At 37.7% G+C, this 22,479-nt stretch overlaps 1 protein-coding gene across 13 annotated transcripts in view; it reads left to right on the forward strand.

Annotated features, from left to right (window-relative positions):
* FHOD3 (formin homology 2 domain containing 3) overlaps positions 1-22,479 on the forward strand; it is a 374,599-nt gene that overhangs the window by 340,273 nt on the left and 11,847 nt on the right. For 7 of the 13 annotated variants that reach the window (XM_072924374.1, XM_072924375.1, XM_072924380.1 and 4 more), the window contains 5 exons: positions 2,647-2,837; positions 4,417-4,609; positions 10,030-10,059; positions 12,620-12,791; positions 14,742-14,903. In XM_072924374.1, coding sequence (XP_072780475.1) covers positions 2,647-2,837; positions 4,417-4,609; positions 10,030-10,059; positions 12,620-12,791; positions 14,742-14,903 — 748 coding nt within the window. Of the gene's footprint in view, positions 1-2,646; positions 2,838-4,416; positions 4,610-10,029; positions 10,060-12,619; positions 12,792-14,741; positions 14,904-15,689; positions 15,728-22,479 lie in introns of all 13 variants that reach the window. The other 6 variants (XM_072924376.1, XM_041714657.2, XM_041714658.2 and 3 more) reach the window with 2 other exon arrangements.

The following is a 22,479-nucleotide window of genomic DNA, read 5'->3' on the forward strand; positions in this document are numbered from 1 at the left end:
AGCAATTCTTTTCTGAGTACCTCCTATGCTGAGCTCTCCTGGAGTCACAACTCACCTGAATTCATTCTTAGTCCCAGCATGACCATCCACCTGCAGGCAAGAATTGGTGCATCTTTCGTTTCAAGAAAGAAAGAACAAAAAAGAGGATTCATAGTTCTCTACTATCTACTATCTATCTACTATCTATATCATTAATTCCTTTAGTAAAGTGTTGGAAATAAGCACATAAATCAGAAGGTGCAATGCTCCTTAGCAATGTTGTGTGAACTGGTAAAGAGGTAGTATGGTATTACAAATGCCTTTTTATGTTTTCTTTATGCATAATATATTGAATAATTGGCATTATTACTACACACAAGTTTTTGTTCTCCTTATCATATGATCACACGATTGGGGATCACTTGTAGTTGGGATTTCTCATCACTCTTACTGTTATATTTGTATATGACACCTTAAGCAGAACCACAGACCTGGAGCACACTGAAATGTAATGGATCCTGTGTCTTAAACACAAAATTGGCGCTGGTGAAATAGCATTTCCTAAAGTATCCAGTGGGGTACCTGGTTGAATCCAGGAAAAACTGGAACTTTAATATTTCACATGCGGATGTTTTTCTGCAGGTATATTCCTTTCTGTCCACAAAGGACAAGTGACCAAACACTAGATAGCTGGCAGACAGAGATTCCATTAAGGTTTGGCACATTCTTTCAGGCGCTGTGCTGTTTGCCTTTGGGGAGTACACAGGTACATTGTCCTATATTGGAGTTCCTACTTTACTCCTTCCAGGAGTTTACAGCTTCTGCTTGAGCACACCTGTGCTCCACAGAGTTTTTTCCCAGGAGATTTCAGGTGGTGTTCTTCTTACTGCAGTCTCCTTAGGACTTCCACAGATGACTTTGTCCCTGCTGGAACTTAGCACTCTTGTGAATGTGCTGATTGTTGGCAGATTTCAAGGGGCCAGGAATTTGCCACATTCCTCCCAGATTTGTTGTTCTCCAAAGATGTTTCTTGAACCCTTACAGGCCTGAACCTCAGAGCTTTTTGATAGATTAAAACTCATTTTGCCATTAAATGTCATGATTTTAAATTTCTCAGCTACAGAGGCTGAGATGCTTCGTCAACCAGGTTGGATAATTCTTACCAAGAAGATCTAAACCTTGGATTTTTTTCCCTTAACAGGAATGCTAGTATTTTTCCCAATGTATGTGTTTTGGATACACCAGCTGTGGAGAGCAGCAATGTGTTTATCATCAACAGTGAAAATACTGACCTGGAAAGGACTTTTTTTTTTCGACATATGCATTGATATGGATATAAGGAAAGCAAATACCCCACAGCTGCTCCGCCTGCAGGGCTTTTCTGAATAGCAGAGTGGATCAAAGGATGGTTCTATTTCCTTGGGAAGAGGAAAAATTCATCACATTATAAATCACAGCAAAAACAAATCAAATCAGTACCAGGAGCTTTTTAATAATAATGCATTTCTTATGGCTATTCTCAGTATAGGTCTCAGCAGTAGATACTGCACACAGCTAAGAAGAATGAAATAAAACTTGCCCCTGACACTGGTTTTCATTTAGCATTAAGGAATTAACTGGAGTATGAGACTGTAACATCCCAAGAACTGGTGTGTTTAGAATCTGAGAGCTAAGTCTGTACTTTATAGCTTGAGTTCATCTGAACTGTGAAGTGGTATTATAAAATCATTTTTTCTTCTCTTCAGAATTCCAGAACATGTTGGGTAGTTTTATTTTTCTCATCTGTTGTGTGCTGTGGCTGAGTTGTTGATGCACTTTGCTGAGTTGTTAGCAACACGTCCTGAGTGTCTCGTGTAAGAGTATCATGATTTGAACACCTTTTTTGGTTGATGAATAAAGGAGAGGCTTTCCCTCACCTTCTGTGAAATGTGTTGGCTTCTGTCCTGATGAATGTTACTGTAAGGTGTAATCATTTATTTTAATTGTGTTGAGAGACTTTCAAAGTCATTATATGATCTTGTTACAAGCCAGTAAATTTGTATTGTATATCAAGGGATGAAAGTTAGTGCTGAGATCACTAAATAACACATACTTTCAATAGAGCTTTAAAAAATTCTGGCCCATGAATTTTGTGATTAGAACTAGATCAACTATTAACAAGTCAGTGCATGACCAGGGAATAGATCCAAGTACTTCCTAAAATGGAGAATTGTTGGCGGGTACAACAGTGAGCAGTAAACAGGGTATAAAAAGCTTTGAGTAGTAGAGAAAAGGATTAAGAAAAAGAGAAAGTTTTGTATTACCTCAGAAAGAACTGAGTCATGCAGTTGCTTGGTGCAAACATGAAGTTATTAGCAAGGGAAAAAACACACCACAATATTTTTTTTTTGTCCCTTCTTTAGATGTTAGGCCTCCGAGAATAAAACCAAATATACGTGTATGGGTATTTCTTTGTTCTCAGTTTTCCTTACTAACATTACATGCCTAGATATAGCGTGATAGAGAAAGCTATTTTGTATCATTTTACTAATAATTAATAATGTGAATTGATGTCGTGCTGCCACTACCTTGACTCTTCCATACACATAGATTTTTCAGATATCCAAGTATACAGCCGCAGTTTTTCACTTCAAGTGTTGCCTTTTCTTTTCCTTTCTCTTTTTTCAGGTTGACTTTGAACAACTCCAGGAAAACTTATGTCAGATGGAAAGACGGTGCAAAGCATCATGGGATCACCTTAAGGCTATAGCAAAGCATGAAATGAAGCCAAGTCTAAAGCAAAAAATGTCTGAGTTCCTTAAAGACTGTGCAGAAAGAATCATAATCCTGAAGATTGTCCATAGAAGAATAATTAACAGGTACAGAATTATATTGGTGACGGCAATACCTTGATAGTAAATTACTTGATAAAATTATAAGTTATGACATCATAAATATATGTTTTGTAAGTGTTTCATGCTCATTCCTTCAGGGAATGTTGCTGGGTCATATGTGGTGCATATTTTGTTATAGTCGCCATTGAAGAAAGATCCTCACTCCAGAAATTGTTATATTTTTTACTAAAAAAAAGCAATCATCCAGGCAATCATTTATTCCCAAGGTGCAATAATTGTGTCTTTTGCCTCCTAGTCCCCAAAGCTAACAGCTTTATAGTGAAGTTGATAGATTTTTTGTTTATCCCTGGATTAAGGAGACTTGGCTTACTGTCTGATAAGCAAAAACAGACTGTAGCAAAAAAAATGAAGTTTATTGACAAATTCATCATATGCAGAAGCTGAAACCAGTCTTGGTTTCAGTACAGTCAGTACAATAAGTTCTTTTGCAGGCAGAACTACTCTTATTTGCAAGATCTTAGACAATGTGTTTATGCTTATACCAGCTGAAGGCAGATTCAACTGCAAATCCTGATTTGCAGTTGGGTTTCATGAAATGGTGAGAGATTTTCCGACTTCTGGATAAATTCAAATTGCTGTGTTCAAAATTAAGAACTGGATTCCAAATGATCCCAAATTGTGGGTATACGTTTGAAAAGTTTATTCAGTTCTTCTTTCATTTTTGTAATGACTTAGGGTTTATGCCACAAGCAAGCAAAAATCCCAATTGCAATGGAAGGGAAGTTAATTCATTAGTTTCCAGTTGTTTATCATATGCATTGTGCAAGTAAAAAAAAAATATCAACTTTCTCCTCTGATATCCTGTAACTGCTATGATAGTTCTTAAAAATGCTTTCATCTACTTGCATCTTTCTAAAATTGGGAAGACTTTTTGTCCTCAGGGATGTAGATGCAGTTAAAAGGAATTCCCATACATCTTTACACATTCAGTGTGCTGCTGAAAATCATAGGAGCAATAGTAAAAATTGCAAATAATACAAAAGCTCTGAATGCCACAGAAGCAGTAAAACTGTGAATTGAGAGTGTCCCAAACTAACGTACTTGGTAGATAATATAATTTTATGGTCAGTTTTGTGAACCAGAAATTCTTTCCTTCTTGTGTTTGCTAGCCTGTAAATCTGCATTCTTCTTGTCTAGACTTTGCCCAAAGTCCTAACAGCCTCTTTGAAGTTGCTTAATACAAATAAATAGAATTGAAACTTAGTAAATATTTTTTTCTATAACAGAAATTAAATTGGTCATTCACATGCCAAATTAGTCATATAAAGTAATGGAGTTCCATAAATATTTTATCTCCTGCATCAGCCTGGGAAAGTAGACTGAGATGAAGTTATCATAGGCTAGGCTTTCATGGTTTTAATTATAAAACATACCAATGTTATGCAAAGCATCCATGAAAATTCTGTAGCACAAAGGAAATTATGGGAGCTAGTAAAGTAATAAATGGATTCAGTGAAATATAGGGCTGTTGTGTTTTTTTTTTCCAAGAGACCATCAATAATGATTTTTTTCCCTTTACATTTATAACTCTTTTTTTTTCCAGGTTTCACTCATTTTTGTTATTTATGGGCCATCCTCCCTACGCAATACGTGAAGTCAACATCAATAAGTTCTGCAAGATTATTAGTGAATTTGCTCTGGAATACCGCACCACCAGGGAACGAGTTCTGCAGCAAAAACAGAAACGAGCTAACCACAGGGAAAGAAACAAGACCAGAGGGAAAATGATAACAGATGTAAGTGGCAAATGGTATCTCCCATAGCATGGATTTTTAAAACTTTCTTTTACTGCATGTGGTATATGAAGTGTTGTTATTCTATATTTAATTTGAGGTCCTTGTGCTGTGAGTAGTGAACTCTCCTCTATTAGAAGACAAAACTTGAAAGTCCTTGACTGTGTATAATTTCTGCTTCATAAAAATATATAGGACAAGAACAAACTGAAATTAATTATCCAAAAAGAACTTCTCTGTGTGCTGCACAGTGTCCAGAATATCCAGAAGACATCAGAACCCATGTGTATCTGACCAGCCAAGAACATGAAAAAAAAAAAAAACAAAAAAACCCCTAGAAATTAGAGTCCTAATTGAGAACATAATTTAGATGATGAATCATTGTAGCCATTTAAGTGATTGCAGCAAAATTTTAATGGTTTTTTTCCTCGATCTTTGAATATTCTAGTACAGTCTTGAGCCTTGATATTTTATCTTTTTTTATGTCTGTGTGTATATATATATATGCAGATAAGTGTGTATTTCATGTGCATTTTTTTCTTAACTTTAGAGCACAGACCAGCCAATTTTATGGTAACAGACTACTTTGGGATTCTGAAAGGATGGACAAATTTATGTCCACACTAGATGTTGTGTCCACAGTATGTAAGATTGCATACTCATAAAATAAATTAAAGTAAGATTAGTTTTCTCAGCATAATAGGTTTTAAAATCCCCTTTTTCTATTTTTTTCTATTTTTTTAAAGTTGATGTAGTTTGGCTCAATCCAAATAGAGTTTTAAGAAGTGCCAGTACTTAATAAAAGTTTCCAGCTGTCTCAAAATCCAGATCTGGAGTCTCGATTAAACACAAGTGTTTCATTGCATATGAAGCTACCCCTGCCTTTGGCATAAAAAGCCTGAAGCTAATTACAGTTTTATAGCTCAGGCAACATGGGTCAATCTAAATATATAAATACATATATATGTATTGGGACTAACATGAATTGAGATTGTATTTAAGTCATTGACTCACAATCATTTGTAGATCTTTCCTAGCAATAGCCTCTTTACATTTGGAAATCTGCCCCATCTAAAGAAAATGTTAAACCTGCATTATTATCAAAGGATTTTTTTCTTTTGGTGTAGTCTCACGTTAAGGTAGAAGCTCTGATTTTATACAAAGGGTATAATACAGTCGTACAAATTTACAAAACTACTACTAGAGAAGTGAAATCACTTTCTGCAATTGCTTCTTGGTTTTCTTGATGTGTTCTAAAGGAGCCAAAAGGCAGCATTAACCAAAGCATTTTGTATATTAAAATTTTCATTCCCTCACGTAGCTTTGACACTTTTTAGTAGTTTAAGAAAGACTGAGATGTAACGGAGTTACTGTTTTCCTACTGTGTTACTACCATATAATGTAGTGTTTATATAATATCTGTCCAGAATAACTGCTGTGGCAGGACAAAAAGCTTGTGTGTATCCTGCCTGCAGAAAATGCAAGAGGGAAAGGAGTTCTGGTCACTGGCAACTGGGTTCATGAAGCAGAGAAATGGGACCCTTTCAAACCACAAAAAGTCTCAGGCTTGACAGTGAGTCAGCAAGGGGCAGAACCAGGGACAGTGGCCTGAAAATGGAGGGAAGGAGACATCAAGGCCTTTCCCAGAACAAAAGTAGAATTGGAGGAAGATCTCTTGTTAAGCTCAAAATGCTGTTGAGATTCGGCAAGAATTAAATGCCATCTGACAGGTAGTGTTACACCAAAAAATATCTTGCAGATCTTAAAAGGGGAGTATATTTTGCTTATCACTAATTTATAATTATAGAACAGTTCTATTAGCTTGAAACCAAAAAGCCTGCATGAGTAAAAACCAACTGTCTTTAAAAGTGCCCTTAACAGGAATGTTCTTTAAGGGAGTTACTAATGTGGCCACGTAGCTATTTCAGAACGTAGCTAAATCTCTTTGACCATAGCCCAGTAATATGGCCTCATTTACCTTTTATTTGACCTGAAGTATATGGTAAAACTGAATTGAATTGCATCAGACTGTTTGTCACGGCTTCCTCTGATAACTTCAAAGTTGCATCTACCTCAAAACAAGTTTCCAAGTCAGCAGGATGGAAGATATTTATGTGTGAAGAATTATGAAAACGTGGGAGTTTTATTGTAGTTTTGTTTTGGCTGTGGTTTGTATCTGGTCTTGATTTTCTTATTGTTTTATATTTGAAGGCTTGGAAAGGGGAGATAGATCAGTAATGCATTGACAGTGATTCACTAGTTATAAAATACTGATAGAATAAAGCTGAGATCTTGACATTGGAAAGAAATTCTTTGTAGAAAGTGATTAGAATATGGAATTTTACTTTCTGCTTTTGGTGACCTTAAAGTATTGTGCAATTATTTGAAATTTATCTCCCCGTCCTTTTGAAAGTTTCCTCAGGGTCTCATTTTTATCACCTCACAGTATACTGCTTTTAGGCAGAGGAAGAGGGATTCTAACAAAAGCAGGAAAGGAGTAAGCCAGACCCAGCCCAGTTCACAGGGAGAAGGCCTGTATCTCTTAAACCTTGTCCCCCTGCAGACTTGGAAGGCAGAGGGGTGCTGACTTGTTGCGTGGAGAGTCTGCTGGCTCTTTGCATGGAGAACTTGCATCAACTGCTCACATGGAATAGGGCTCAGGAGCACAATGGGAGACATTTCCAGTCTTCCTTTCAGCTTTTTACCACAGATATCTTTGTGTTTATGTGTTCTTTAATAGCTGAAATGGACTGGGCACTGTCAGTTTAAATCTTGGTGAATGTTGTCTGGAGGAGAGGGGTAAGGGAAAAAAAAAAACAGTTATTTGCCACAGTTTCACAGGGAAAATTGCCTAGTGTCTGTAACCTTATATCTGGCTTTAGCCAATGATGGCACTCATTTCAGGCACTCTAAAAGTAAGAAGCAAGCGAAACAGGGAAGAAATGCAATTATAGGTACAAGTCTCAGCTTTTAAATTATTTTTAATAATAGTAGGTAATACAAGCATCTGTCGCCCAGATTTATGAAGCTCCACTTTTCATGATACTTAAGAGTTTCAATTACAAAATTGCTATGCAATAGACATAATATTTTGAAACAGCAAATCCACTGCACAGAAATGCTAGGCTAAAGGAAAAATGTGAGAGCAGGAGGAAGAGAATGAGGGAGATCTCAGACTGTCCTGTAACCATCCAGTATTTGAATGACAGAAGAATCAAATAGCTGTTTTTTCCTTCAATTTAACATCTTGTGTCTGCAAGTGATATTCAGTATAACAATATTCTTTCAGTGCTTTTCGATAATATTACATGTTAAAAATTCCTAATTTATTACTACTTCTCAGTGTTTTTATAATGATGTAAGTAAATACAAGAAGAATGAAGAAGTAAATACAAGGCCGAATGTACATACCAGGGTGAGAGCATTTTCCCTTGTGAAACATAATGTTGATTTATTTATTTTGCTGCTTTTACTTCTGTTGTCAGTATTTGCTAGTGGCAAATGCTTCTTCAAACATGGAAATACGAGGGAGTGGTGAACTATTCCTCCTGTGCACTGGAGTAGCTTTGTGTGTAGGACAGTGGTTCTAGGAGTGAGTGCTCTCCATGTGGAGCAGGAGAGGTACTGGACATGAGCAAAGTCAAGCAAAGAAGTGCCCTTAACGTGAGTCCACAGCAAATCACTCCTAGCTAAATTAAATGGGCTGGAAGGCCCGCAGCTGGGCATATACTCTGTAAAAGTCTATCTTGATACAAATACTATAATACACTTTTGTTTGGAGTACAGTCTTTGTAATGTGTATTCTCTAAAATTTTACCTTGCCCTGACTGCCTTCTTGTATTGTTTAGCTTAATTTGCTCTCCTGCTGCCCTTTACTTTTAGCTGGATGTACAGAATGATGAAATAGATAGATTGATAGATAGATAGAATTATTACTATTGATTGTATTTCCTATTTTTCTTTCTGTTTCTTACTCATGACAAAAATTGAACAGTGATCATCTTCAGAGAATTGCTTTATAGAGCGACTCCCTGCCCCCAGGGGACAGAAAAAAGACAAACAGACAATTTTAATTCAAAGGGAAGGAACATACCTGCCATGGTCCCTCTGTAAAACACACTGCCTGTGTTTCTGTCAGTACCACTGTGTCCAAATTAAAATAAGCATCTCACTCTTTGCATAAAACATACCCTTAAAAAGTAATGTTAATCTGCTGCTCAGCAGTCACAGCTAATCTTCTTAAGGAGATTGTACTGAAACTAAACTGAGGGCCAAAGTAAATCAGGCTTTCATTTTTAATGATGAATGTTTATGGAACAGAATGTATCAATCCCAGACAGAAATCAGAGCTGAGATGGAGATAAGGTCAAAAATGTGTATTAGTAACACTAAAGAGAGGCATACTATTGGTGGAATGTTTCTTTAAAAAAAAAAGAAAACAAAACACAAATTTTAAAAAAGTGCATAAAATTTCTGGACTGTATTTTCACTTTATAATCAATCAAACTGAAAATTATGGAAATAGGGAGCCCAGATACCTGAGAAGTCATGTTTTACTTTGGGAAACTTCCATGTGGGGCATCTACGTTAGAAGATGAAGAATTCCGAAGGCATTTGGGAATACAGATCTAAATAGGTCACTAATTCCCTGTAAATCCCCAAATTTAAGAATACTTCATATCCCACAATATTTTTATATGTCTGTGCATTTATTGTAGTATAACTGTCAAGATAGTTTTAGATGTCTGCTGTCACAGAGGGTGAAAGCCCTGAATAACAGTGGATAATTGCTTCTCTGATTCCCAGGATCAGCTATCATGCAGCTACTGAAGAACTTTAAGCATTTATTGAAAGACTACCCAGCATTTGATTTGAGTTGAATTAGAAGTTGAAAAATTTGCTCTGTTGAATTGGAAGTTGAAAAAACCCAGCTTAAAAAAGGAATTAAAACAAACACTTAAGTGTAGAGGAAAGGAATTGCCAAGAAGTTGACCTCTGCACTGAAAGAAACAGCAGCCAGGACCTCCCTGTGCTGCACAGAGAAGGAAGAAAAAGGAGCCCTTCCTAGTGTTGTCAGCTTCCATGAGGCAAACAACCACATGGTTCAAGGGAGAGAACTAGGGTGGGTTAGCGGTAGTTTCAGTTCACCCTTTCTGTAAGAAAAATCAGGAAATTACTACATACCTGACTGGCAGTGACAGTCTGCTCTACATACAATCAGCTAAAAAAAAAAAAAAAAAAAAAAAAAAAAGGCAAACTGATTATCTAAGGCATGAAAATAAATTCCTTATATGCCTTGTATTTTTATGTTCTCCTATTGCATAAACAGTACCATGGTTACCTCTTACTCTGTCATGGTTTGACGGTGCTGTCTTTCCTCTATCTTGCTGTTTGTCCTTCTCCACCTTGACCTTTGTTTCCAGTGGCAAACCGATGAAGAAGAGGATGTTGAGGTATGGTTCCCTGAAAAAGCATGTCATCCCATGCCTCCTGTGTGCTGTGACATCTAATTTCTAATTCAGATAGTATGGACTGCTCAACTCCATCTGCTCCACTGGAACTATGAACCATGGCATACTTCACATACCTTTTTGTCTCAATCATAAGAATGCATTTTTACAGTCAGCTTTAGCCATATGCATCCCTGTCCTGTTGAATAAGGATATCCTTATATGAGGCCTTAATAATTTTAAGTTTCCTCATTTCTTTTCCTTACTATCTGTAATACACTCCATTACCCAGAACATCAGTGATCTAATTGTTATGGATATTGTAAATTATCTTGGGCTATGGATTACCAGGATAATTTCATACTCATTAAGATGTGTAACCCTACATGGTATTATTTTATAAAATTTTCAAAATTATCAAGATATGGGGATGTTAAACAAATTCTAACTGTTTGCCTTGCTGTATAAATAGAGAATGAGACGCTTAATTTATAGTGGTGAGCCATGGAAGTAGTTCATGTATCTATCATAAAGTGCTCCTGAAGGTGATGTTTCAGCTCTATTCATAATAAAAGTTTATTGATTTGAGGAGCATCTTTTTTGTAATGCATTTTTTGTTCAGCATTAGAGCTTTCTTCAATTTGCTGACCATAAACACTGTGGCTTAACTCTCACTGTTTCATAGTGGTGGTCATTTCCTCACCAGGCTGGGGTTTGGCCAGCAATTTATGGCAACATCTGAAAATTAAGGAAATGAAATAAAACTTTTGGCTGTAGAGCTTTGCCCCCAGTTACGGTTTGTGCTGTATAGCTTAGGGCATGGAAAGAAAATTAGACTAATTTGCCTGTTTATGCCAACATGTAACTAACCTGTGTGAACAGGAACTAACAGTTATGTGGAGGCTTTATCCTTTGTAATCTTTTGGAAATTGTATTGATTACTGAACAACCCACTTTGTATAAGAGAGTAGTCTTAATGCAAAAACGGCATGCCCTTTCATAGGAATTTTCCTCTAATATTTTTCTGTCTCTTAATTTCACATGTGAAACTCTAGCACTTGCATACTTTTCACATTAAAATGTTGCAAGCTAATATTTTAACAAGAAAACAAACTTCTAACTATCAAAAATAGGTCTCATAGTGATATATTTAGCTCAGTGCCTTGTAAGGATTATTGTTTTGCTACTTAGTTAACTTGCTATCTTACCCCAAAAAGTCACTATGTTAAAATAGAATCATCTTATCACTGGTTTCCAGATTAAACTTTTTAAATTTGCAGTCTTGACATGGGGACTTGATCAAAGCTCTGAAAGTAGGGCCCAGTCTTTTCTTTCCATTTACCATTCTCTGACAGAAGAGCTTTGCAGGTTTGCATCCCTTTAACTGACTGGCTTGATATCATCAAGTGAATAATTAATGTTGTTTATTATGCAAAGGAAGAAGAGAATTCAGCACTTGTCCTTTCATCTGTGCTGAATTAGAGTAAGAAAGATTAAAAGGAAAAACAAAACATACTTTGGTGTCTGATGCTGGGCTGATATGAGTGAGAGTACCAAGGTTTATTATTATCTGTTGATGCCTGTTTGCTGTCAACAGGGTCGGTATTTCCTGCAGTCAGGGCTGTATTTTCAATGTGCTTTGACCTTTCTGTAGATAATAGCACAGTGGTGAATACCAGCATCCAAGCCTTTTGGAGGCAGAGTCTGGGAAGGGAGAGCAGCCCAGCAATGCAAGCCCTTCTCCTTAGGAAGCACGCACTTCTGCTGCTCCCACCTGTTCCTAGATGGTTGTTTTGGTCACTGGTGGAGCTGCTGCATACCCACACTGTGCATGCCCTGCTAAGTGTAGCTGCTGTGGTTCATGTAGTTGTGGTGACAGGGATACTGAGGGCAGACTCCTCAATTTCTTGTAAGGCTTTGCTTGTTCTTCTGACTTCTGACTGCAGTTTTTGTGTTTCAGCCATAAATGATTTGTCTGGATGTTTTCAGACCAGACACTTTGTAAGCATTAGTGGTAATGTGTATTAAAGTTACTTGTAGATAATTGTGTTTTAGAGCAGTTTGAGAGGTTTCTGAGCAGTAAGGCAGAGAGGAAAGAAGGAAAGGTGTCTCTTCCTAGACCACAATGCCCATTTTGCCTTGCTACTGAAATTTGATTGTACAGGAAAAAAAGCAGTTTCTTTTTTCTGTTGGATCTCATGCTGTTCCTCTCAGCATCATGCCTGACCCCAGATCAGGCCCAGTCTGGATCGCAGGTTTCAAAGCAAGTCCTTGCTTTGTACCTTTTACTCTCAGACATAAGGTCAAAATTACAAAGCTTGAGCTAATGCATCTGTTCTTCCTCCAACTGTGTCTGCTCCCTGCTGTCACCCTGTTTCAGGTTTATTTCTGGTCAGAGTGAATGCTCTTGGCGAGGAGCAACTGTTGCTGGGCTCTTTTGGGAATAGCTCTACTCCAAACCAAGCCTGGGAGGACACTTCTTTCCTTGCAATTCGCTGTTGAGCCCCTAGCCTATTGTCCATGCTGTTCTCAGTTGAAACAACAAATCCTTTTCCTCCCGCAGTCTGGCAAGTTCTCCAGCAGCTCCCCGCCCTGCCAGGGCCAGCCCCAGGGCTTGCAGTACGCCGAGGATGCTGCCGAGCACGAGAACATGAAGGCTGTGCTGAAGACCTGCTCCGTGGGGGCGGACAGCACCATGGCACTCGGCATCCGCACTCGAAGCCGGGCCAGCCGAGGTAAGTGCCAAAATTTCCTCTTGGCCTCGTTTCTTGTGCTGTGGTAGCCGCACAGTGGCTCAGACATGGGTCGTGTCCCCTTTGCGTAGCACTCAGCTGGAAAGGTGGAAGAGGAAGGACAACATCCCAGTGGTGTTTTCATGATAGAAGTGCTTTGAGGCATGGGGATGAAGAAGAGTTTTCCTGAAGTTTCAACACATAGATCACAGCCAGAGTAAGGGTATCAGGAGTCCAAGCCTGCAGAAATTTTCAGTTCTCCCTGCATGATGATGGTGACTGCCCACTAACACCCGAGTTCTTGTTCTCATGATGATACCAAAATGGGCCATCTGGAGAATCCAGAATGTGGTTTTCTCTTTATTTTCAAGAGAAGCAAGTAGAAAGTAGCAATTCAAATTCAAGTGGAAAGATCTTCCAGCATTTTATGAATGACTGGGGAAAGACTGGGGAGAAAATGGGTAGGAAAAAGGTGATGTGTCTTTTAACCACCTCACTGCTAAACTGCAAAGGTAATGGGTACTTGCTTTTGTCTTCCCCTCATCACTCCCATACTTGGAATACATGGAAGATGGTTTTGGAGTAAAGATGCTGCATCAAAATTCAAGTCTTCATTTTCTTCTCTGGTATTTCTTCTCCTTCATATCTGGACATCTTACACTTTCTTGATACCTTTTTTTTTTTTTTTTTAATATACAATTGATAGCACATCCAACTCTGTGTGTGTATAGTTTACTAAGGCTTAAAACCATGATCCTGGCTAATTCAGAAGTTTCACAGCCCCAGTGTAAGAAGCCAATCAGCTAACTAAAGTACAAATATTAAATAATTCAAGCTACACTGCAACAAGCTGAACAGCAAGTAATCCACTGAATGCTGATGAGGAGAGTGTCCTGATTGTGAGAGTCAGCTTGTGTTCCCCAGAACAGCAGAGGCAGAAGATGGGTGAGCCATACAAGAGCTTGTCAGGAGCACTGTTGTAGTAGAACTTCTCCTGAAAAAGCGAGGAGACGAGGCAGCCAAGTAAAGGCCTAATCAAAGCTGTTTATGGACTTCAGGGTTGTGGTATAAAATGGCATTTTTGGTGATTTCTTAGCTGCTTGCAATTGTACCACATCCACTCCTGCAAAGCTCAGTGTTCACACTGCACACAAGTCTTCAAATAATTTAAAAACAAAATGCCCACAGAACAGTAGCCAGTAGTGGAGGAAACCAAGGATGTGTTACACAATGCTCTGTGGGTAAGGAGTGCCAGGGCCTTGGATTTGGAAATATGGCTGACTCGTTTGTTCGTGGTTTTAACCAAAATTGCTTTCAGCTTTTCAGCTTGCCAGCAACTCTTCCACTCACATCAGAGCACACAGTCATGCCAGGACACATACAGCTCTATGATAAGGTGAATTCTTCATTGTGAACAGGACAATACATGTCATACCACACTTTATGACTTTTTCTTGTTTCCTTTGCACTAGGTTGTGATACAGATGCTCAGAAATTGTTATGTCTTTCTTTCACTACAAAAGGACGCATGTTTCCAATTTGCATCAGTCTCTAAGATGTGCCATGTCTTCTAGTGTCTTTGTAATAGGAGCAGAGAGAAACATGGTCACACAACAGTATCCATCCTTGGCTTATAGGAGCCTCTAGCAGGCATTTGCCAGCAGTGTGCTCAAGAGCGAGACACTGTGGCTTAAAGGAATAGAAAGTGTGTATATAACTATATACATATTATAATTCTGTTTGAGCTCTTGGCTCTCTCCTGGTGCAGCAAGGAGTCTAGGCTATTTTTTAGAAATATTCTTCATTAGGCAGCTGCTTCTTTTTTGGTTGAATTGGAGTCAGGATGACTGAGCTGCCTGCTGTAATTTCCCAAAAAACCCAATTGCAAAACCAAAGTGATGCAAGAGATTTCATCTCTTCTTTTCCCTGAATTCACTTCCTGGACTTTTCCAGGCCGTATCGGTTCGTGGAACGCTGGCAACGACGATTCGCCAAACGCAACGGATGACGCCGCGGATGAGATCATGGATCGCATCGTCAAGTCTGCCACCCAAGTGCCAAGCCAGCGAGCGGTGCCTAGAGAGAGGAAGCGGTCACGAGCAAATAGGAAGTCATGTGAGTATAAGGCTATTAAATTGCTCAAAGTAAGGGAAAGTGCAAATATTTATGTCTATTGGTGTAAGAACCAGGCCTTTGGTAGGCAGACATGCATTGGGAGTGGCTTGAGTGTGTGCTGATGATTGGCTTGTGTTCCTCTTACTATTGTTTAATCAGTATTGTATGCAGTGGGTGACTGTCTTCTATAGAACTTGAAATGTCCTAAGCAGAATAATAAGAATGGTTTATGGTGATTTATGACAGTACTTATGCATAACTAGAGAGTTCAGATCAGGACCTCAGATGGAGACTGCTTAAAATGCTGTAACCTACTGTGAACTGGCATAAAGATTAATAGTTGTGTCTGTAGCTGAACTTACTCATAAAGCAAAAATAGTTTGAGACATTTCGCCTTTTAAAATCTTTCTCTCTCGTGCTGTATGCTATCTTTCCGCAGCCCTGAAAACAAAATGTCTACTGCTGCTTGGCTGCAAAGTGGTTATAGAGGAGTTTAACTTCCACTTGGAAGAAAAGGTAGCACATTTATAAGGTGGTCTTTCAATGGTGTAGTGTGGCCTTGGGACTGAGCTGCGACACTCAAGTTTGAGGAGTTTGGTTTCATGGTTTAGTAAATCAAATGTTTAAGAGGTGATGAACTTTTTGGGTTTGTTTTTTTCTTCCTTATGTGCAGAAACTAGTGCAAATACTGTGAGAAGGATAACTACCAAAAGAATATAAGATTTTAGTGTTTAACATCATTAACCATATGTGGCTTTTTGACTACCTTTCCATCCATTTTTTTAGCATTTCTGGGAAGTTAGGACAAAGAGGAGACAACAACAGTGAGTGAAAAATGACACAGATTTTCTTTTTTGTGGAGTTGTTCTAACATAATGGGTGATCAAAAACATTTGCTATTTGCTATAAATTAGCATGTGCTGAAAGCATATTCACTTTCCCCAACATGCTAAAAGAGGAACTTATGCATGTGGCAAGAGCAGAGGCAAAGTGAACACTCTGGTTAGATGAGCCAGTCTCTAAACAAAGAAAATGAGCTGACACTGGATTGTCTGTCTTACTTTCTGTCATACACTGTGCCTTACCTCTTTCTGGCATCACCTGCTGCTACCCACTTCCCCACAGAGTTCTGGTGTTCTGCACGTGCTGACTGCTGCAGTTGGCTTGTGCAAATCAAATAAATCTCCTGTACATTTGCCTATTTCCATGCTTTATCCCTATTTCCCCAGTTTATCCCATATTAAAGTATCTCCTCTGTTGGAAACACTGTCTTCATACACACATATACCAAAACATTTTATTCCTAATTTTTACCTGATACTTTTCTTCCCTAGGAAGCACTTGCTGCAGAAGCCACAAAATAGGATAATGATAATAGATATACTATATTATTTTTCAATTGAACTGTCTTTTATGCTCAGTAAAAGCATTATCAGGGATTAAACATTCAGTAAATGTTTAGGCTGGGACTGATTTCCATTGTAATTAATCATGATAGAATCCAGCTCTTGTGCTTGTTTGTTCTTCAAATTCTGGATGAGACTCTTAAGTGGATTAAAAGACAGTTTCAAAACAAACATAAAGTTCAGTAGTTTAATGTCCCTTTTAGCTGACATGTGCAGAAGCGTGGAAGGAGAATTTCCCAACTGAACTGTTTCACTCTGATAGATAGTCAATATACTTGGATGATGAATTAATTAAGTAGTTTGTCTTTAAAATACACTCAGCTGGACTGATAATATGACATCTCCAGGAAATGAAGAGAGATCAGCCCTTGCAAATGCATGATGTGAGTTAAATGAGCAGAAGATATTCCAGTTAGAAACACATAAACATGTAAGAAAGTCGATTTTTAGATAGGCATATCTCAATGATTTAGATTAGCAGACACTACAATATTTATTACCTGTAGAGCAAAGAGACCCTATTATCTGATAGGTTTGATTCATCACCTTCAATCTTCAGACTCCCATACACATCTTTTGGCTTTTGCCATGAGCTTGGTATTCAATCTTTTCAGGAACATCAAAGAGAAACTCACTTGAAAGGAATTATTTTCCCTGTGCATCATGTTGCACACGTCTCATTGCTTTCAGTGCACAACTGGAAAACTTGTCAGGTTTACTTAGCATTCAGCAAAGATTTTAGTGAGCACAAACTGAGACACATGGTTTTTAGCAAAATCAGAAACCCAAAATATTTATATGTAGTTGCACTATAAACATTTGCTGTGGTTCCAGCATAAGGTTCTCATGGGCAAGGGATTTTTTTCCCATAAAAAAGAAAGTGAAATGTGAAGTAAAAAAAAAAGAAAAAAAACCCTAAACTAATTACTCAAGTCATTTGTAGCTAGGGGAAGGCAGAAATAGGTTTATGGAAAATGTAATGTTATATTCATATTAAATTGTTGCAATAGGAAAATAAGACATCTTGATATGTTTACTTGAAGTATTTTACCTTTTGTGGTTGTTGACCAGTGTGACTGTATCTGGTATGGAGCGAGCTTGGTTAGGGCATAATGATGTAGAAGAGTTTGAAAGCTCAGGGTAATCATCAGAACTATAAAATGGGAGGAGGAGCAAGACAGGGAGTCATCCAACAAAAGACAGATAGAAATATCTGTATCTGTTGGTTGACGATAGGGTCACTGATAAATCAAGATATGACTACTAGGAAGGAATTTGTTCAGTGAGAGCTGAAGTGAATTACAGAAATCCAAGGTACATAACAACTGTGCTTAACAACTGAGTTCCTGGGATGATCTGGAGAGATTCTGTGCTAGACCTTTACACAGTGAAAGACTTTCAGAATAAAATTTGTCGTTTAGAAGTACAGTAATCAACTGGAAGTCACTGCCTTACAACAGGTGTTCAGAGACCTGCCTGCCAGATACACTACAGTGGCATTATATCTGAGAAAATAACATTACAATTGTATCTGTTCATCAGTAAGCCACAGGACTGAATGAGCCACAGAAACTGAAATGCTCATGCACCCCCTCAAGGTAATCATTCAAAGAGAGCTTCAAAGGAAGTTGCTATGGGAAGCTTCTGCTGTGGCTTTTTTTTTTTCCTCTTATATTTATATTCTGTGTGTAAAAAAATAGGCTCCAGTCACCAGAGATATCAATTCAGCATGTTTTAAAAGCATAAAAATTAAGTTGAAAATATATTATTTCTGTTCTTGCAGTCTGAAGGCAGCTTTCTGTGAGAAGGTTTTCTATAGCATTACAGGGACATGTTCAACTTAGCAATGAAATAAAGATAATATAATTAGGATTGTCTGGTTTTCTGGTAAGTTTAGGAAAGCCTTCACAAATGGTGCCTTAACAATGCTTTAACAATGAGTGCAAGGGAAATTTGGGATAAGAAAGTTTTCGGAATCACTCTACTTGGTATTCCAAATTTCATAAAGACTAGTAGTATCATTCATAAGATACAATGTTTTACTTACATATATTTAATTAAAGAGCCTCCCCAAAACTCCATAATAACAAATAGGAAGATACTACTGTTTTCTTTCTTGTCCACGCTGTCTATTTAAATATAGATCCCTTAAGGGAAAATCAGTCTTCTCAGGATTAGGCTCTTGCTGTGGTGCCATCTCTGTGTTGGTCTCATTGAAATGGATGGACCTGTCTCAGGAGAAGGATACAACTCCTATGAGTCATCATGAGGAAAAATCATACTCCAGTTTATTAAATATGAATAAGCATATGGAAGATATTTGCACTAATTCTAGCATATGCTGGGCTTTACTTGTGAATGCTTAGAAATTGTGAGCAACACTTGTGAATTCCTTAGAAATAAATAGCCAAAAAGGGCTATTTATTTATAAAGAAATATCTCTTTAAAGATGGCTTTACTGTGCAGCGCTGTTTGATTCTAGATCTTCATCTGACCCTGGATGATGAACTATAATGTAGGGCCTGGGTGTGACTGGTATTTGATGATGAGTAGCACAGTGATGGTTTTATCAGATGCTTCCGGAGACACTGCATGGGGATAGGGCAGAGTAAGAGACTTGTTTTCCCGCACATTGTTTTATCTCGGTGTCTCTGTGTGTTTGTGCACACTCCTATTACTCTTAGATTTTATTAAAATTTAAAATCTGCTTTAGATTTTAGTTAGAAAAGAGGGTTTGGAAGATATAATAATTGAATCACAATTTAATGTAATATTTGAGTGAGATAACTCGATCAAACTTATTTGTGATATGTAAAAAAGAGAGAGACATGATTATGCCTTGCTCTTTTATCAGGCTTTAAAATCATATGGTAGCCTAATAATACACCCCATGACAGACCCTTGAGGTATGGAAGTATCTCATAAGGATTTATGATTTATTTGTGTAATGGCTTGCAGGGAGTAACAAATACTTACAAATCATGATGCAGAAATGGGTCTGAGGCACCACATGAGTAGGTGGAGATAGGAATTGAATCAAGTCTACCTGGTGTCATCAGGTGCTAAAATGTGGGAAAGAGCTGTGCCAAAGGACCAGGCATGGAGACCAGCTTTAGACAAGTTTTAGTACCACATGCAGTGCTGCTTTGGAATAACTGTGTTCAAAGAAAACAAAGTACTACATGGGACACTGTTTGAATCCAAAGGTGTATATTTTTTGTTGAGCATTCATAGGGTGCATTATGTAACTTTTTCTTCATATTTTCTTTGTTATTTTCATTATTTTTCAGTTTCATGTCTCTTCACTTAGTTTTTCTGGCTTTGAAAATGTACAGAAGTGCCAAAATACCAGGAGGGAGACTGTTCTTCTGGTATTTATAGCCTGACTAAAAGCAGGAGTTAATGGAAATTATACTTAAAAAAACCTTGCAAGAAGAAAGACTATATAAAATGCTTTAAAGGCAAAGAACATCACTTTGAATTTGAAATTAATTATTTTGGATTTGAGTAGCTGGATTCTATAAGGAGTTAGAGTATGGAGCAGAGTAATCTAGTTAGTGATGCATATTTAGGAGCTATTATTTTCCATTTAGAAAAAGTAAATGTAAGACTGATGGTTTTCAGTATCAAAGTCTGTTTGTCCCTGCACAAAGTACTGAGCCTTCAAAAGACCAATACATGGTTTAAAAAAATGTAATTATTGAATAAAAATAGAATGTGAGATAAAGCACTTAGAGCTCTGACAGCTGGAAGATTATCTCCATTAGATGCCAAGATAGCTTGAGTCTTAGATTCCTTTTAAGTAATACATTCTTCCATCCTTAAGATGGCAAGATCTTTGCAAAAGTAGGAGAATAAACTCCATGATCTACAATAAATAAAAATAAAACCTATGAATTTAAATTATTAATAGCACTTCATGAATTAATAATAAATGCAGTTGAGCACAGTAAGCTCTAGAAATTGATGTATCTGATTAGGATGAGGTCTCCGTAGTCCCCTGTCTCATCTGTGCCAGAGGTCAACATCAACAGCTGTAGAAGAACAAACAGGAGAGGTAGAATCATAGAAGCACAGAATCATTCAGGTTGGAAGAGACCTTCAAATTCATCAAGTCCAAGCTTTGCCTAAGTACCACCATATCTGCCATTCTGTTGCATAACCATTAGCCATTATTTGTGTAACCCATAGGACTTGCCATGGGTTTTGATAGTTATAAATTTATTCATTCATGTATTTATTCATATTCAGGCTGAATAGCTGGTTCCATGTTTTCAGTTTTGTCCATTGTAATCGATAGCATACATAATTTTGATTGTTGATGTCAATACCATTTCTAAGTTGTCACACATTTATTTATAACTGTTCTGTTTCTGCTTTACAGTGTGTATTATGGGGTTTTTCAATAGCTTTCTTTTAAGATACCAAATTTTGACAGATAGGGGTAGACATTCTACTTTTTGCATTTTCAAATGTATAGTACTTTCTTGGCAGTCAGCATGAGTTTCAGACCATATCTCTCATACCTCAGGGTTTGTTCAAGAGTGTTTGCCTAATCCTAGCACTGTAGAGGGAACTTGCAATTATCCTGTACAATTCTACATCCCATAGCCTTCAAAACAAAAGAGATTTTGAAAGGCTGGTTTAAATACCTGTTTAAAAAATGGCTCATAAAAGAGCCTTAAATTAATTTTCCACCCACTATTTTAGAGGAATCTGTCAGTAATTTCTAAAATGAGTATTATTCTGACAGAAATTATTTCTTTTGGGGCTCCTAGCCTCAAACTTTCAGATTGAAGCTGCTTTTATTTATTTTTTAATAGAGGTCACAATAACAAATTATCCTAGCCTGCACCAATATATGCATTCCTTAACTTTGTGTTGGATTCCTGCACCACTGTTAGAGATTTTGTGGATTGTAGTATTTGCTTGAAATTGGGAAGCATTGTTTGAATACATCAACTGAAAAGGGGCTAGAAGTCATTGCATTGATGTGAGAAGTCAGAATTAAATATCCAATGCTTACAAAAACTATATATCTTTTATCCCTGTTTATTTACTTCACAGGGAGAAGAGAGATATGAGCACTATACATTCACATGTATGTGTCCATTACAACCCAAGCACAGAGGGTGTGGTGTAGGAACAAGGAGAAAGCTGCTGCTATGATGGGTGGTCCCAAGTGGTTTTAGAGTAGCTGTCGGCGTATGGGACTAAATGTCTGTCCAGGTGAAGCCAGTGTCCCCCAGGATCTGAGAGCATAGGCAGACCATCCTTGTCCTCTGTCTCCAGCATTGGGAGAACCAAATGCAGCTTTCCATGGGCTTCTAGACAAGGAGTTAACAAGTGCTGGAATCTCTCTGGCCAGCTCTTCTTAGCCAAGTGACACTTCCTTAATTTCAGAAGAGAGCAAGCTGAAGGTAATGCAGGAGAAACTGGCAGGAGATAAGCAGCTGATAAAGAGCAAGTGTTATCAGTATTATATGTAGGAAAAAAAGCTCTTCCTGTTCCCTATCACAGCATATTGGCATTGACATTTTCTATATAAATACTTTTATGCTATACAGTTTTGCTACTTTTTCAACTGTAGTTCTGTTAGAAGAAGAAATAACTTTGCTCCATTTGTTTGCGTCTTGCAGGGAATACAAATTGTTTTCACTTTTACCAGTTTGCCGTTCACTGCATCAGTGAATTCATGTATGTTGCCCTCCAATTTCATTTTAATTAATGTATTTTAAAGGTAAAGGCTTTTGAATTCTTGTCACAGGATTCATTCCCAGAAGTAGGATGCTCTTGGATAGGATAAGTTTTAAGTATTTGAAAAAATGGGGATAGTTGAGTTGCACACCATTAATCCAAAGTCGATAGGATATGTATTTTATTTGCTTTCTCTTGGTATTAAAGTAAGTTGCAAATTTTTCACCAGTCAGTGATTTATTCCTTATTTGGATCATCCTTCCTTCCTGAAGGATCATGTCTTTCAGTATCCTAGTAAGAACTCTGCAGCAGTGAGTTGCTGGCTGACAAAATCGTTGAGTTCTTCTGGAAAGCACCTTATCTGAGAATGAGAGAAGGCAAAGAGGTACAGGGCAGTTTTCATGCTGCCTTTCTAAACACAAAACAAACACCATCTCCTGAGTGGCACTGCCTCAGCTGCCAAAGGGAGCCCT

The sequence above is a fragment of the Taeniopygia guttata genome, chromosome 2 (genome assembly GCF_048771995.1).
Source record: "Taeniopygia guttata chromosome 2, bTaeGut7.mat, whole genome shotgun sequence".
In the NCBI taxonomy this organism is placed as follows: domain Eukaryota; kingdom Metazoa; phylum Chordata; class Aves; order Passeriformes; family Estrildidae; genus Taeniopygia; species Taeniopygia guttata.